Here is a 14,948-nt window from a genome sequence, read left to right on the forward strand (position 1 = left end):
GCCTCTGGGTGCATGTGCATAAATCTTTAAAGGTGGGGAGGACATACTGAGAATAGTTTGTAAAGCATGTGGAATCTTGGGCTTCGTAAATACTGGCGTTGAGTACAAAAGCAGGGAAATTATGTTGAACCTTTATAAATCTCTGGTCAGGCACCAACTCGAGTTTTGCATCCAGTTCTGGTCGCCATACTTTAGGAAGGATGTGAGGGTCCATGAGAGGGTGTAGGGGATTTACCAGAATGGTAGCAATCAAAGATTTCAAAAGGAAATTCAGTGGGCAACTGAAGGAAATAAACCTTCAGTGCTAAGTGATGGGCAGGGGCGTGGGATTGACTGGATCGCTCCACAGAGAGCTGGCATAGACTTGATGGGCTGAATGGCCTCCTTTTGTGCCAGGAGGACTCTATGACATATGATGTGTATGTAGTTTGCTAGGAAAGAAATTGAGCTGATAAGGACCTGAAGGAAAACTTTCATGTTTTGAGGACAGGGAAGATGACTAAAGTACTGTATTAAATGAGTACAGTACTTCACAAAGCAAACAAATGATGTGAAGTTTACATGAGAAGAGGAGAGAGAAATTATGGAGAGGATCATTATAGCTAGAGAAGATCTACTAAAAATATAAGCGTTTTAGAAAGTTGGCAAGTCACTGGTCCAGATGGAGTGCATTCAAAGTCGCTGAAAGAAGCTTAAGGAGAAATAGCAGAGACGCTGATCAAAATCTTTCAATCCTCAAAGGATACGGAAGTAGTGACTGAGAACTGGAACATTGTTAATGTTATACCACTGTTCAAAGAGGGAAATAGGATAAATCAGGAAACTACAGACCAGTCAGCCAATCACTGATGGGAAAGTTATTGGAAATCCTTTATCAAGGACAAAATAAACATTTATTTGGGAAGGCATGGGTTAATGAAGGAGAGCCAGCCTGGATCTGTTAAAGGCCAATCATGTCAGACTAACTTGAGTGAATTCTTTGATGCGGTCACAGAGAAGGTTGGTAAAGGTAGTGCAGCAGATGTTTTATATGTGGACTTTAGCAAAGCATTTGATAGCAGGAGGCTTATTAAGAGGATGGGAGCCCATGAAATTAAGGGGGAAGTGTAGTGCTGACATTGATTCTGAATTGTCTCAGTGACTGGAAGCAGAGATTGGCGGTGGATGGATGTCTTTTAGACTGGGAAGTAGTTTGCAACAGTGCTCTCCAAGGATCAATTTTGGGTATGTTACTTGAGGTAATTTTAATAAATGATCCAGGCAGGGGTCTCAAGGCAGCATTATAAAGTTTTTTTTGTATACATTCATGGGATGTGGGCGTCGCTGGCTGGGTCAACATTTATTGTCCATCCCTAATTGCCCTTGAGAAGATGGTGTTGAGTGGCCTTCTTAAACTGCTGCACTTCATGTGGTGTGGTCATGCCATTGAATGTCAAAGGGTGAAGGTTAGATTCTCTCTGGCTGAAGATGGTCATTGCCTGGCACTTGTGTGGCACATATGTTGCTTGTCACTTGTCAGCCCAAGCCTAAATATTGTCCAGATCTTGCTGCATTTGGACTGCTTCAGTATTTGAGGAGTCGCAAATGGTGCTGAACATTGTGCAATCATCAGCGAACATCCCTACTCCTGACCTTTTGATGGAAGGGAGGTCATTGATGAAGCAACTGAGGATGGTTGTAGTTGGTATGAAACTTGGCAACATAGTAGAGAATGCTGAGGATAATCATAAGCTGAGGGAGATGGTGGTGTAGTGGTAATCTTACGACATGAGTAATCCAGAGGCCTAGGCTAATGCTTTTGGAACACAGGTTCAAATCCTACTATGGAAGTTGATGGAATTTAAATTCAATTAATAAATCTGGTATGTAAATCTAATCTCGTAATGGTGACCATGAGGACTATCATTGATTGTTGTAAAAACCCATCTGGTTCACTAATGTCCTTTAGGGAAGGAAATCTGCCGTCCTTACCTGGTCTGGCCTACATGTGACTCCAGACTCACATCAGTGTGGTTGGCTCTTAACTATCCTCTGAAATGCTCAGTCCAAGGGCAATTAGGGATGAGCAACAAATGCTGGCTTTGCCAGCGATCCCCACATCCCATGAAAGAATAAAGACATTTTAAAAATGTCAAATACAGGATGGTGAGATGGACAGAAGCATAGCAGATGGAGGTAACTGTGGAGAGGGATATACTTTGGAAGGGCTAATATGGCAAGATTGCATATTATAAATGACACAATTTTGAAAAAAGAAACCTTGGTGCCAATGTCCACACAAATCCTTAAGGATGGCTGGGCAACTTGATCAGGTGTGGTTAAAAAAAGCCTATTGGTTGCTTGGTTGCATAAATAGAGGCATAGAACATAACAGCAAAGAGATCAGACTAGAACCTTATAAATCCCAGCTGGAGGACTGTGGACAATTCTGGGCACTGAACTTCAGGAAAGATGTAAAGGCTTCAGAAGGGGTTCCAAGGAGGTATACCAGGATGTTACCAGGGATGAGGGATGTTAGTCATGAAAAAAGGTTAGAAAAGTTAGGACTGCTCTCCTTGAAATATAGACAAGGTTAAGAGGTGATCAAATCAAGGTTTTCAAGATGGTCAGAGGTTTTTATAGATTAGCTAGAGAAAGGCTGTTCTCTCTGGTGAGTGAGTCAATAACCAGAAGTCAGAGATTCGAATTCATTGGTAAAAGTTCAAGAGGGGAGAATTATTTTCACCCAGAGATATCAGGATCCAGAATGTTCTGCCGAAAAGGCTGGTGGAAGCTGATTGCATAAATAATTTTAAAAGTGAGTTGAATGGGCAATGGAGGAGGAACTTGTAGGGTTATGGACACAAAGTGGGCAGCTGAGACTTAAGTAGAAATTCTCTTCACAGAGCCAGCACAGGCATGCCAGGCCAAATGGCCTCCTTCTGTGCTGTAGGTTTATATGATTCTATGAACCACACCCCCCAACACCAACCTGTCATCCACCACTCCCTGCACCCCTGCTCTTTAAAGAGTTTCTTGGGATTTGAATGTCCTCCTGAAGCAATAAGAAGAAGCAGATGGAGCTTTAGTTTAAGCCACTCATCCACAGCTTGGTATTAATTCTAGTAATTATGTTGAGTGCAATGATTGTTCCTTATAATTAGTTGTGGTTATGAGAGGACTGGCTGCAGAATTAAGTTGGAGACATATTGCCTAAGAGCTACAAAGCAGCTTGTTCCAGATATGCAAATGAAATTTGTTTCACTGATTGCATTTTAATTATGAATGAAAAATGAACTTCAATCCAATGTTCAGTATGTGGCTAGACCACACTTGGGAGTGCTGCGAGTTCTGGTCTCAATATTATGAAAAAGACATAGACACACAGGAGAAAGTCCAAAAAATAGATTGGCTGGAATGATACCAGAACTGAGATGTTGCACCCGTCAGGAACGATTGAACAGCCTGGGGATCTTTTCTCTGGAAAAGAGACTGAGGAATGACCGCATGTAAGCTTGAGTTGTCTTTAATGTCATGAACAGGTTTGATAGGGCAGACGTAAAGAAGATGACTCTAGCTTGCAGGAAAGACTGGCATGAGGGGCCATCAATTTGAGATAGTCATCAATAAATCCAATAGGGAATCTAGGAGAAAACTGTTTACCAGAGAGTGGTATGAATGTGAATTGTGGATTGTGGATTGTGGAACTCGCTATCACAAGGAGTATAGATGCTATCAAAGGGAAGCTAGAGAAATGCATGAGGGGGCAAAAGGATAGAAGGTTATGTTGACGGGGTGAGGTGAAAGGGGTGGGAGGAGGCTCATGAAGTGCATAAACTCTAGCATGGACCTGTTGGGCTGAATGGCCTGTTTCTGTGCTAAAAATACTTTGTAATAAAATGGGTGGAATGATACATGCTGCCACACCCCCTCTACCACCGCCGCCCCCCCCCCCCACCTCCCCCCCCCCCCCAACTCAGGGGCGAGCTGGAAGGTGCAGAGGGTGGGGGTGGTGACGGGAGGTATAAAATCAGGTGACAAGACGGAGGTGCCATGCCTGTCATCTACCTGCCACCACTGGGATTTAACAAGTGGCAATGGAGGCATCAGGAGATCCTCTCATCCTCAACCAAGCAATGGCCACTTATGGGCCTCTTCCCACCACCACTGTTTTTCCACCAGTAGCGGGGGTGCCCACGTCATGTGCCAAGGCCACCTGGTGGACCCTGGTGACCTTATTGAGGGCTGTGTGTGGGAGGTGGCTGTGGTGGCTCCCTCACATTCAAGCACCCTGTGCCCAATGGAGCCTCCCTCCATGATACTGCCCACTGCCAGTGCCACCCCTCCCCCCCAACCATGTGTTCGCCTCCTCATCCAGTCTCACTCACCTCCCCCCACCCTCGCTGGGGCCTGCCAGCCTGGCTCCTGTAACCACTATCCCCCCCCCCCCCCCTCATCCTCACCTCCACTCACCTTATTTTCCAGTTCCCACGATGCTCTTCGCTGGGGACTGCCTGAGGTTCCAGCAATGACCACTACTCCTGGCGGTGCTGCTGGGACTAGATAGCTGCCGGTCATCTGATTGAACAGCAGCTGTCGGAAGCAGGACTTCCTCCCTCATCGGGGCAACGGGGGGTGGTGTGATGTCTCGCCCCGAGCCAATTAAGGACCCGAAGGCTGTAAAACCAGCTTGGGGCTTCCCAGCTGCGCAGAGGCGGGCTCACCCCTGACTTTCGAGATGTGGGGCGGGGCCACCGCCGGTGTGCAAAATTCCGCTGAATATATATTTCACGACGATGCGTTTGGCTAGATTTACCGCAAAAGTCCTTTCTAGAGCCGTCCGTACTCCTGGGGACTTCCTCTGCGACGTTGTACCGCAGCCTGCCGTAGTTATGCTTTACGCTTCGCTACGACTTTTTGCTCCTCAACTCTGGTTAGGAGGGTTGTGGGTTTGAGTCCCGCTCTTGTACAAATGGACTTCCACATTTTCTACATTACAGCAGCCACGGCACTTCAAAGGATGACGTTCATTGGCTGTGAAGTGCTTTGGCACATCCTGAGGCTGCGGAAGGCGCCAGAAAAACGCAGTCTTTCTTTTCTTTCGGGGCCAGGAATTGTTTCTCGCCAACGATTATGCTTGACTAGGCTAAAACTGAAGAAGCTAAATCATCGCCTCTGGGCAGACCGTAATTGGGAAGAGGCTGGAAAATTCATTGAGGTAGCAGGCAGTCTCACATCCATCTTCATCTACTTAAAACGTGTCACAGAAACAAGCTTCAGTCAGGTGCATTGCAGTGCTGACAACTGCAGAGGAGTGGAAGATAACTATAAGTGGTAATCACAGCCTGGCACTACTAATGAAGCCACACCTTAATGAGGATGCATCCTCTGATCACCACAGCAAAAACAGCTTGGATCACACATGGCCATTAGCACGGTAAAATGTCTCTAGGCCCTTCAAAGTAGCAGAACCAGACAAATATTTGACAAAGGAGACACAGACCATTAGGGCAGGTGACCATTTTTTAAACTCATTTTTACGGGAGGTGCATCGCTGGCTAGACCACCCCTAATTGCCCTTGACCAGATGGTGGTAAGCTGCCTTCTTGAACTTACTGCAGTCCCTGTGGTGTAGGCACACACAAAGTGCTGTTAGGGAGGGCATTCCATAAACCTGGCCAAAGAGGTAAATTTTAAGGAGTGACTCAACAGAGGAGAGAGGGGGGTGGAGAGGTTTAGTGGGGGGAATTCCAGAGCTTAAAAACAGAGGACGGCAGGGCTGGAGGAGGTTACAGAGATAGGGAGGGTACGTGGCAGTGAAGGGACTTGAAAACAAAAACGAGACGCGTTGCTTACCCGGGAGCCAACGTAGGTCAGCCAGCACAGGGTGAACAGGACTTGGCACAAATTAGGACGGGGGCCAGCAGACTTTTGGATGAGGAAGGGAGAAGGCCAACCAGGAGTACATTGGCATAGTCAAATCTGCAGCTAACAAAGTCCTGCTGGAGTCTTGGAAGTGGGGCTTGCAGTTCTCGCAAAATCCGCACCCATAAAGGAGTGAAGCTCAAAGTCCTTAAGGTAATTAAGATAATCCCTCCTTGTGTGGCTCAGCGTAACATTCTGTTTGATAATATTCCCGTGAAGCGCCCTGGGACCTTTCACCGTGTTGGAGGCACTCAAGTTGGTGCTGTGGTTGCATTATGCTCACCTGAGCTGCAGAGGACAGAACGGAAAGAGGCCAATCCATTTGAAAGTGAGCAAGTTTGACAGCGAGAGTGGACAAACTGTGCTGCAGCGGGGCCACCTAGAGGAGTCGGCGAGTGTCGACATCCAGATTCACACATCCCCAAGAACCGCTTATTATCATTCCAGTCCTTCCCAACAATTAAAAAAAGTGCATGGTGAAAAGCGTCACTGTCATTGGCAGTCTGATTACCATGTTTCCACAACATCTATGTGTTATAGTTAATCTGTCCGCAGGCAAAAAAATAAATAAAAAGAAACGTTCTGCATTCAGATGATTCCTAGATTGTCTGTGCTGGCGGGTAGGTTTCAAGCCATGGATTTACAGGATCTAAATGTGGGATATAAATGAAACATTGGCTGGTAGCGGAGAACAAACACTAGTGAATCGGCAATCCGATAAACACCACCGAATGGTTTTCATTCCGATTCGGGTGCAGTGTAAAACGAGCTGCCCTTTCCCTTTATACGTGACACACCTGAGGTGAATTTATGTCACGGCACCTTTGCCTTTGACTCCATCCTCCTGCTTGCTCAGGCTGAATTGGACTGCATGCAGATCGAGAGGGCGGCGATCTTTAGTCCGCATTTCCTATCCACTGTAAAGGCTTCTCACTCTGCAGCATTATCCGCCTTCCTCTCTGGCTCACTCCGCTGCTTCTGAGACCCCTCCCCGCTTCAGTTAGCTCTAGTTTCCACCCAACCAACATTCTCAATGCCATTCTCCCAGACCTTGCACCTAACCTTTTTTTTTAAAAAAAAATTTATTCTTTCATGGGACGTGGGTGTCGCTGGCAAGGCCAATATTTGTTGCCCACCCCTAATTGCCCTTGAACTGAGTGGTTTGCTAGGGCCACTTCAGAGGGCAGTGAAGAGTCAACCACATTGCTGTGGGCCTGGAGTCACATGTAAGCCAGACCGGATAAGAGTGGCGGATCTCCTTCGCTCAAGGACATTAGTGAACCAGATGGGTTTATACAACAGAGATAAAAACAAAAAACTGCGGATGCTGGAAATCCAAAACAAAAACAGAATTACCTGTAAAAACTCAGCAGGTCTGGCAGTATCGGCGGAGAAGAAAAGAGTTGACGTGAAGGGTCATGAGGACTCGAAACGTCAACTCTTTTCTTCTCCGCCGATGCTGCCAGACCTGCTGAGTTTTTCCAGGTAATTCTGTTTTTGTTTTGGGTATATACAACAATCGATGATAGTTTCATGGTCATCATTACAGATTTTCTTTGTATTAATTGAATTCAAATTCCACCAGCTGTTGTCTTGGATTTGAACCTGTGCCCCCCTAGAGCATTAGCCTGGGCCCCTGGATTACTAGCCCAGTGACATTACCACTACACCACTCTCTCCCACCTGTCCCACATTCATGTCCACTCATACATCATTCCCATCCTATCCCAACTGGGCTCTACTCACTCATGTCCTCCATCCCCACTGACCAAAACTACCTTATGACCCCACCAGGGACCCAATAACTCACCCCCCCTCCTCAATTATAAACTATTTATTAGCTGAGGTGTAGAATATAAGAGCAGGGAGGTTATGCTGGAACTGTATAAAACACTGGTTAGGCCACAGCTAGAGTACTGCGTGCAGTTCTGGAATCCATGTTATAGGGAAGATGTGATTGCACTAGAGAGAGTGCAGAGGAGATTTAACAGGATGTTGCCTGGGCTGCAGAGTTTTACTTATGAGGAGAAATTGGATAGAATGGAGTTATTTTCCCTGGAGCAGAGGAGATTGAGGGGGGACATGATTGAGGTGTATAAAATTGAGGGGCATAAATAGGATAGACAGGAAGAAACTTTTCCCCTTGGTGGAGGGATCAATAACCAGGGGGCATAGATTTAAGGTAAGGGGCAGGAGGTTTAGAGGGGATCAAAAACCCTCATAACACTTAAGAAGTATTTGGATGTGCACTTGCGATGCCATGGCATACAAGGCTATGGGCCTAGTGCTGGAAAATGGGATTAGCATAGTTGGGTACTTGTTTGACTGGTGCAGACTCGATGGGCTGAAGGGCCTTTTTCTGTGCTGTAGACCTCAATGACTCTATGAGGCTGGTTTCTGAGACAAGAGAATTGCCCTCTGAGGGGGGTTGACTAGAATGGGCCTATATTCCCTGGTGTTTAGAGAAAAGAAAGGTGACCTCAGTGAAACATTTCAAATTCTTAAGGAACCGACAGGGTAGAGGCTGAGAGAGTGTTTCCCCTGGCTGGGGAATCTAGAATATGGGGCTCAGGGTTACGGAACAAGGGGTCAGCCATTTAGGGCTGAGATGAGAATGATTTCTTCACTAAAAGCATTGTAAATCGTTGGAATTCTCTACTCCAGAGATCTGGATGTTTAGTAATTGAATATGACTTTTGGTACTAAGGGAATTAATGGATATGGGAACAGTCTGGGAAGGTGAAATTGAGATAGAAGATCAGGCATGATTTTGTTGAATGTGGGAGCAGGTTCAAAGGACCAAATGAACCCTCAATTCTTATATTTGTATGTTCTTCTATTCCATGGCCTCATCCCATCCAACCTCTGCAACCTTCCCAGCCCTCAATGCCTCTAGTCCCCTCAACTTGGCCTCCTCCTCTTTCCCTCTGCTACACCTTCAGTGACGTAGCCTTTTGCAGTCTCTGGCCTATCCTTCACATCCTTCTGCCTCTCCCTCTCTCAAAAGGCTTCTCAGAATACTCTTCCCCAACATAGCCTGTGGGGCAACTTTCCCAATTCTCTGCCAAGGCTTAGCAGCCCACTCCTCGCTGAGGTGGCATTGAACATTTTCCAACTTTAGGAGACTGGTAGACATGCCAGTTGTTGTCTGGGGTCAAGGGTCACAGGAATGGTTGAGATGTTTGGCTGCTGGTGTGCTTTACATGACCCACAGGCCTTTTTGTTTGTTCTTTCATGGGATTTGAGTGTCGCTGGCAAGGCCAATGTTTGTTGCCCATCCTCAATAGTCCTTGAACCGTGTGGCTTGCTAGGGCATTTCAGAAGGCAGCTAAGAGTCAACCCCATTGCTGTGGGCCTGGAGTCACCTGTAGGCCAGACCATGGAAGGGCAGCAGATTTCCTTCCCTCAAGGGGCATTAGTGAACCAGATGGGTGTTTACGACAATCTATGATAATTTCATGTTCAGTGTTACTAGAGACACTTATGAATTTCCAGCTTTTTTCATTTAAGTCCCTGTCCTGAAGGATAGTCATATTGGACTTGAAATGCTAATTCTGTTTCTGTCTCCACAGAGGATGCCAAACTCAAATGAGTTTTTCCCAGCACTTTCTGTTTTTAGTTCAAATCTCCAGCATCCACCAGTATTTTGCCTTCATGTATTTTTTTTAAAAATTCAGATTAATTGAATAATTGAATTTCAATTCCACCAGCCATGGTGGGATTTGAACCCATGTCCCCAGAGCAAAAGTCAGGCACGGGGTGGGGACGGGATGGGGGGTGGGGGGGGGGACCTTTAGATTACTAGCCAAGTTACATTACCACCACACCATCATTTCCCTTTAAGCCCAGTGCTCAGAAACTTCCCATAGAGAGGCAAACAAATCTGGGTAACTGTGGTTGCTGGTAAACTCACAAAGTTGATTTAACAAGAGTGAGTTTTCATCTTGCAGTCAGGGAAAGCAACAATAAATGACAGCCTTTAAAACGTCTGAATCTTACAACACAGAAGGAGGCCATTTGGCCTGTCGTGCCTGTCCGGCTCTTTAAAAGAGCTGTCCAATTTAGCCCCATGCCCCAGCAACGTCCCCATAACCCTCCTGCGGTACAAAGCTTCAAAAGCACTTCATTGGCTGTGAAGGGCTTTAAGACATCTGGCAGTTGTGAAAGGCCCTATGTAAATGTAAGTCTTTTTTCTCCAAATCAGTCCCTTTCAAGTACACGTCTAATCGCCTTTTAGGTATAGCATTCTAGATTAGTGCGAGGAAACTTCTCCTCTCGTTCTTTTGCCAATTATTTTGCATCTGGTCCTCTAGTTAATGACCAACTTGCCAGAGGAAAATGTTTCTCTCGAATTGCTCTATCAAACCCTTCATAATTTTGCCTCTATTGGGCCAATGTTAGTGGAAGGGTCGACACAATCAGTGAGGTAGGGGGCTGGTAAAGAATGTGTGATGGGTGGGGTAGTGGGGGCAGAGTTGATTCGACAGAGACATACATTGAAGGGAGTTGCTGATAAGCATGTTCAGTAGAGAGGAGGCCAGACAAATGAGGGGGTGGGGGTGTGGGGGGGCGGGGGGGGCGGAGGTGTTGCAGTGGTGGAGGGAGATTGGTGGGGGTGGGGACAAGAACCCCTACAAAAGATTGAGTTGCTGAATTATTCCAAATGGAATAGCTTCAATCAGGATCAAGGTTAACTGGAACAATTGGTGGATGCTCATAAAATGAAACAGTGTATATGGCAATAGCATATGGGAGAGATGCGCTAACTTTAGCAGAAAACAGCCTACACACAATGCACGTGTACCTCACTCAAGTATGTTTATTGACCAAATGTCTACTACCATTCTGTAACCAAGGAAGTAATGCCCTCACAATGATCAAAAAACAAAGTCTGTCTTTCCTCCTACCCTTTTACTAACAAACCCACAAAAAAGATTAAAGCTCGCCATGTGAAAATGAGCATTGAGATCACATTCCCATCTGCTGCACCTGCTACCCAATTCACCACAAATGGCTGGCGGCTAATGATCCTTTTCATTAATTCATGGGGTGTGTGCAACGCCGGAAAGGCTGGCATTTATTACCCATGCCTAGTTTCCCTTGAGAAGGTGGTGGTGAGCCGCCTTCATGCCTACTGTCTCACTTGGCCATTTCATAGAGGGAGTTAAGAGGCAACCACATTGCTGTGGATTTGGATTCAAATTGGCCCACATTGCTGTGGAATTGGATTCACATTGACCCACATTGCTGTGGATTTGGAGTCACATAGGCCCACATTGCTGTGGATTTGCAGTCACATAGGACCACATTGCTGTGGATTTGGAATCACATAGACCCACATTGCTGTGGATTTGCAGTCACATAGGCCCACATTACTGTGGATTTGGATTCACATAGGACCACATTGCTTTGGATTTGGAGTCACATAGGCCCATATTGCTGTGGATTTGGAGTCACATAGGCCCACATTGCTGTGGATTTGCAGTCACATAGGTCCACATTGCTGTGGATTTGGAGTCACATTGGCCCACATTGCTGTGGATTTGGATTCACATTGGCCCACATTGCTGTGGATTTGGATTCACATTGGCCCACATTGCTGTGGATTTGGATTCACATTGACCCACACTGCTGTGGATTTGCAGTCACATAGGCCCACATTGCTGTGGATTTGCAGTCACATAGGCCCACATTGCTGTGGATTTGCAGTCACATAGGCCCACATTGCTGTGGATTTGCAGTCACATAGGCCCACATTGCTGTGGATTTGCAGTCACATAGGCCCACATTGCTGTGGATTTGCAGTCACATAGGCCCACATTGCTGTGGATTTGCAGTCACATAGGCCCACATTGCTGTGGATTTGCAGTCACATAGGCCCACATTGCTGTGGATTTGCAGTCACATAGGCCCACATTGCTGTGGATTTGCAGTCACATAGGCCCACATTGCTGTGGATTTGCAGTCACATAGGCCCACATTGCTGTGGATTTGCAGTCACATAGGCCCACATTGCTGTGGATTTGCAGTCACATAAGCCCACATTGCTGTAGATTTGGAGTCACATAGGCCCACATTGCTTTGGATTTGGATTCACATTGCTATGGATTTGGAGTCACATAGGCCCACATTGCTGTGGATTTGGATTCACATTGCTGTGGATTTGGAGTCACATAGGCCCACATTGCTGTGAATTTGGATTCACATAGGCCCACATTGCTGTGGATTTGCAGTCACATAGGCCCACATTGCTGTGGATTTGCAGTCACATAGGCCCACATTGCTGTGGATTTGCAGTCACATAGGCCCACATTGCTGTGGATTTGCAGTCACATAGGCCCACATTGCTGTGGATTTGCAGTCACATAGGCCCACATTGCTTTGGATTTGCAGTCACATAAGCCCACATTGCTGTGGATTTGCAGTCACATAGGCCCACATTGCTGTGGATTTGCAGTCACATAATCCCACATTGCTGTGGATTTGCAGTCACATAGGCCCACATTGCTGTGGATTTGCAGTCACATAAGCCCACATTGCTGTGGATTTGCAGTCACATAGGCCCACGTTGCTGTGGATTTAGAGTCACATAGGCCCACGCCAAATAAAGGCAGCATGTTTCCTTCCCAGCAGGACATTAGTGGATCTGAGGAATTTTTATGACAATCCAGTTATTTTATGGTTACTATAACTGATATTAGCTTTTAGTTCTAAATTTATTTAATTAACAGAATTTAAATTCCCCAGCTGCTGTGGTGGGATTTCAACTCAGATCTCCAGGTCAGCAGTCCAGGACTCTGGATGACTAGTCCAGTAACGTGACCATTATGATACCACTCGCCTATCAGACAATGCTGCAATAAAACATTGCCATTCAACCTCCTCTTGTAATGGTTCACTTTTCCCCAAACTTCAACATTCAGATCAAGATGAAGGAGGTTTATACTGATGTAATTATTTCAGGGAGGATAGTCTGACAATTTACATCAGATAGTGATTCAAATGCAAATCCCAGAAACTCCCACTTGAGGATTCAGGCAGGAAGGGCAAATGTGAAATGAATTCTGCAAAATGTGGCTGGCGCCAGAAAATATAACCACGCCCACAGCAAACACTTGCCACCTGAATAAGGTGTGGGTTTCGGGTGCCACTTCAGAGACTCGAGCATACAATCCAGGCCATCACTGAAGAAGTGCTGCACTGTCAGAGGTGCTGGCAATCCGAGACCCCATCTGCACCCCCCGGCCATAAAAGACCCCGTGGCCACTTTTTCAAAGGAGAGTAGGAAATTTCTACCACAGTGCCCTGCTCAATATTTATCCCTCAACAAACACCACAAAAGCAGATTATCTGAGGTTGCGAAAGGTGCTTATACACAAACACTTATCTTTCGTTCAAGGGCCTATACTAAGGATCTTAACCCGCCTGCATTATGACAGGGAAGGTCCCATGAGATTTTGCCAAAAAGGGACAGACACCAGGTTTTTCATTAGCACGGATGGAAATACCCTGCATTGCTTTAAAGTTAATTTAACGAAACAAATAGCCTCCTTGCCTTGTTTTGTCCGCTTGCTTCTCCCCTCATTTTACCAAGGTGGTGACTCATCCTGGGGTACAGGTCCACACATGCCAGCTGCCTTCTGATATTCCTCTCACTCAAGTGGTCATTTCTGGTGCATGAATGCAGAATGTATGAAATAATTCAGTTGGCAGGCCAGCCCAATGCTGCTCAACCCGCCAGCCACATGCTGCAGATTTTCCAGCAGGAATCACTGCATACAGTATAGTGCAGAAGCACAAATACAGTCAGCTTCTCTCCTGCTACCTAGAACAGAGGTTCTATATATAGAGCATATGAAGCATTCCGAGGTCAAAGTGTTCATGTGTTTGACGTAGAATAAATCAAACACTCCCAAGTTATGTAAAGCACAACTCAATGGAAAGCAAAGCTCCTTCTTTGCTGTCCTAATAAACACTCCCAGGGCAAGGACAGCACAGGGTTAGATACCAAGTAAAGCTCCCTCTACACTATCCCATCAAACACTCTCAGGACAGGTACAGCACAGGGTTAGATACAAAGTAAAGCTCCCTCTACACTGTCCTCATCAAACATTCCCAGGACAGGTACAGCACGGGGTTAGATACAGAGTAAAGCTCCCTTTACACTGTCCCATCAAACACTCCTAGGGCAGGTACAGCACGGGGTTAGATACAGAGTAAAGCTCCCTTTACATTGCCCCATCAAACACTCCCAGGACAGGTACAGCACGGGGTTAGATACAGAGTAAAGCTCCCTTTACATTGCCCCATCAAACACTCCTAGGACAGGTACAGCACGAGGTTTTCTTTTTATTCATTCACGGGATGAGGGCTTCGCTGGCTGGGACAGTGTTTATTGCCCATCCCTAGCTACCCTTGAGAAGGTAGTGGTAAGCTGCCTTCTTGAACCGCTGCAGCCCATGAAGTATGGGTACAGTGCTGTTAGGAAGGGAGTTCTATGATTTTGACCCAGCGACAGTGAAGGAACTGCGATATATTTCCAAGAAGGGACGGTGAGTGACTTGGAGGGGAACTTCCAGATGGTGATGTTCCCATCTATCTGCTGCCCTTGTCCTTCTAGATGGTAGTGATCGTAGGTTTGGAAGGTGCTGTCGAAGGAGCCTTGGCGAATTCCTGCAGTGCGTCTTGTAGATGGTACACACTGCTGCCACTGTTCGTCAGTGGTGGAGGAAGTGAATGTTTGTGGAAGATGTGCCAATCAAGTAGGCTGCTTTGTCCTGGATGGTGTCCAGCTTCTTCAGTGTTGTGGGAGCTGTGCTTATCCAGGCAAGTGGCATGTAATCCATCATACTCGTACTGCCTTGTAAATGGTAGACAGGCTTTGGGGAGTCAGGAGGCAGGTTACACATCACACGATTCCTAGCCACTGACCTGCTCTTGTAGCCACAGTATTTATATGGCTAGTCCAGTTCAGTTTCTGGTCAATGGTAACCCTCAGGATGTTGATCGTGGGGTATTCAGTGATGGTAATGCCCTTGGACAGC

At 46.3% G+C, this 14,948-nt stretch overlaps 1 protein-coding gene across 8 annotated transcripts in view; it reads right to left on the minus strand.

The window, feature by feature from the left end:
- Positions 1-14,948, minus strand: part of LOC121291513 (ral guanine nucleotide dissociation stimulator-like) — a 167,380-nt gene that overhangs the window by 105,171 nt on the left and 47,261 nt on the right. Inside the window, exon 1 of one of the 8 annotated variants that reach the window (XM_041212809.1) lies at positions 4,453-5,493. The exons of 5 other annotated variants lie outside the window; for them this stretch is intronic. In XM_041212809.1, coding sequence (XP_041068743.1) covers positions 4,453-4,557 — 105 coding nt within the window. In that variant the 5' untranslated portion in view covers positions 4,558-5,493. Of the gene's footprint in view, positions 1-4,452; positions 5,494-14,948 lie in introns of those variants that run through there. 2 more of the 8 variants (XM_041212815.1, XM_041212814.1) reach the window with 2 other exon arrangements.

Source organism: Carcharodon carcharias, chromosome 19 (genome assembly GCF_017639515.1).
Source record: "Carcharodon carcharias isolate sCarCar2 chromosome 19, sCarCar2.pri, whole genome shotgun sequence".
In the NCBI taxonomy this organism is placed as follows: domain Eukaryota; kingdom Metazoa; phylum Chordata; class Chondrichthyes; order Lamniformes; family Lamnidae; genus Carcharodon; species Carcharodon carcharias.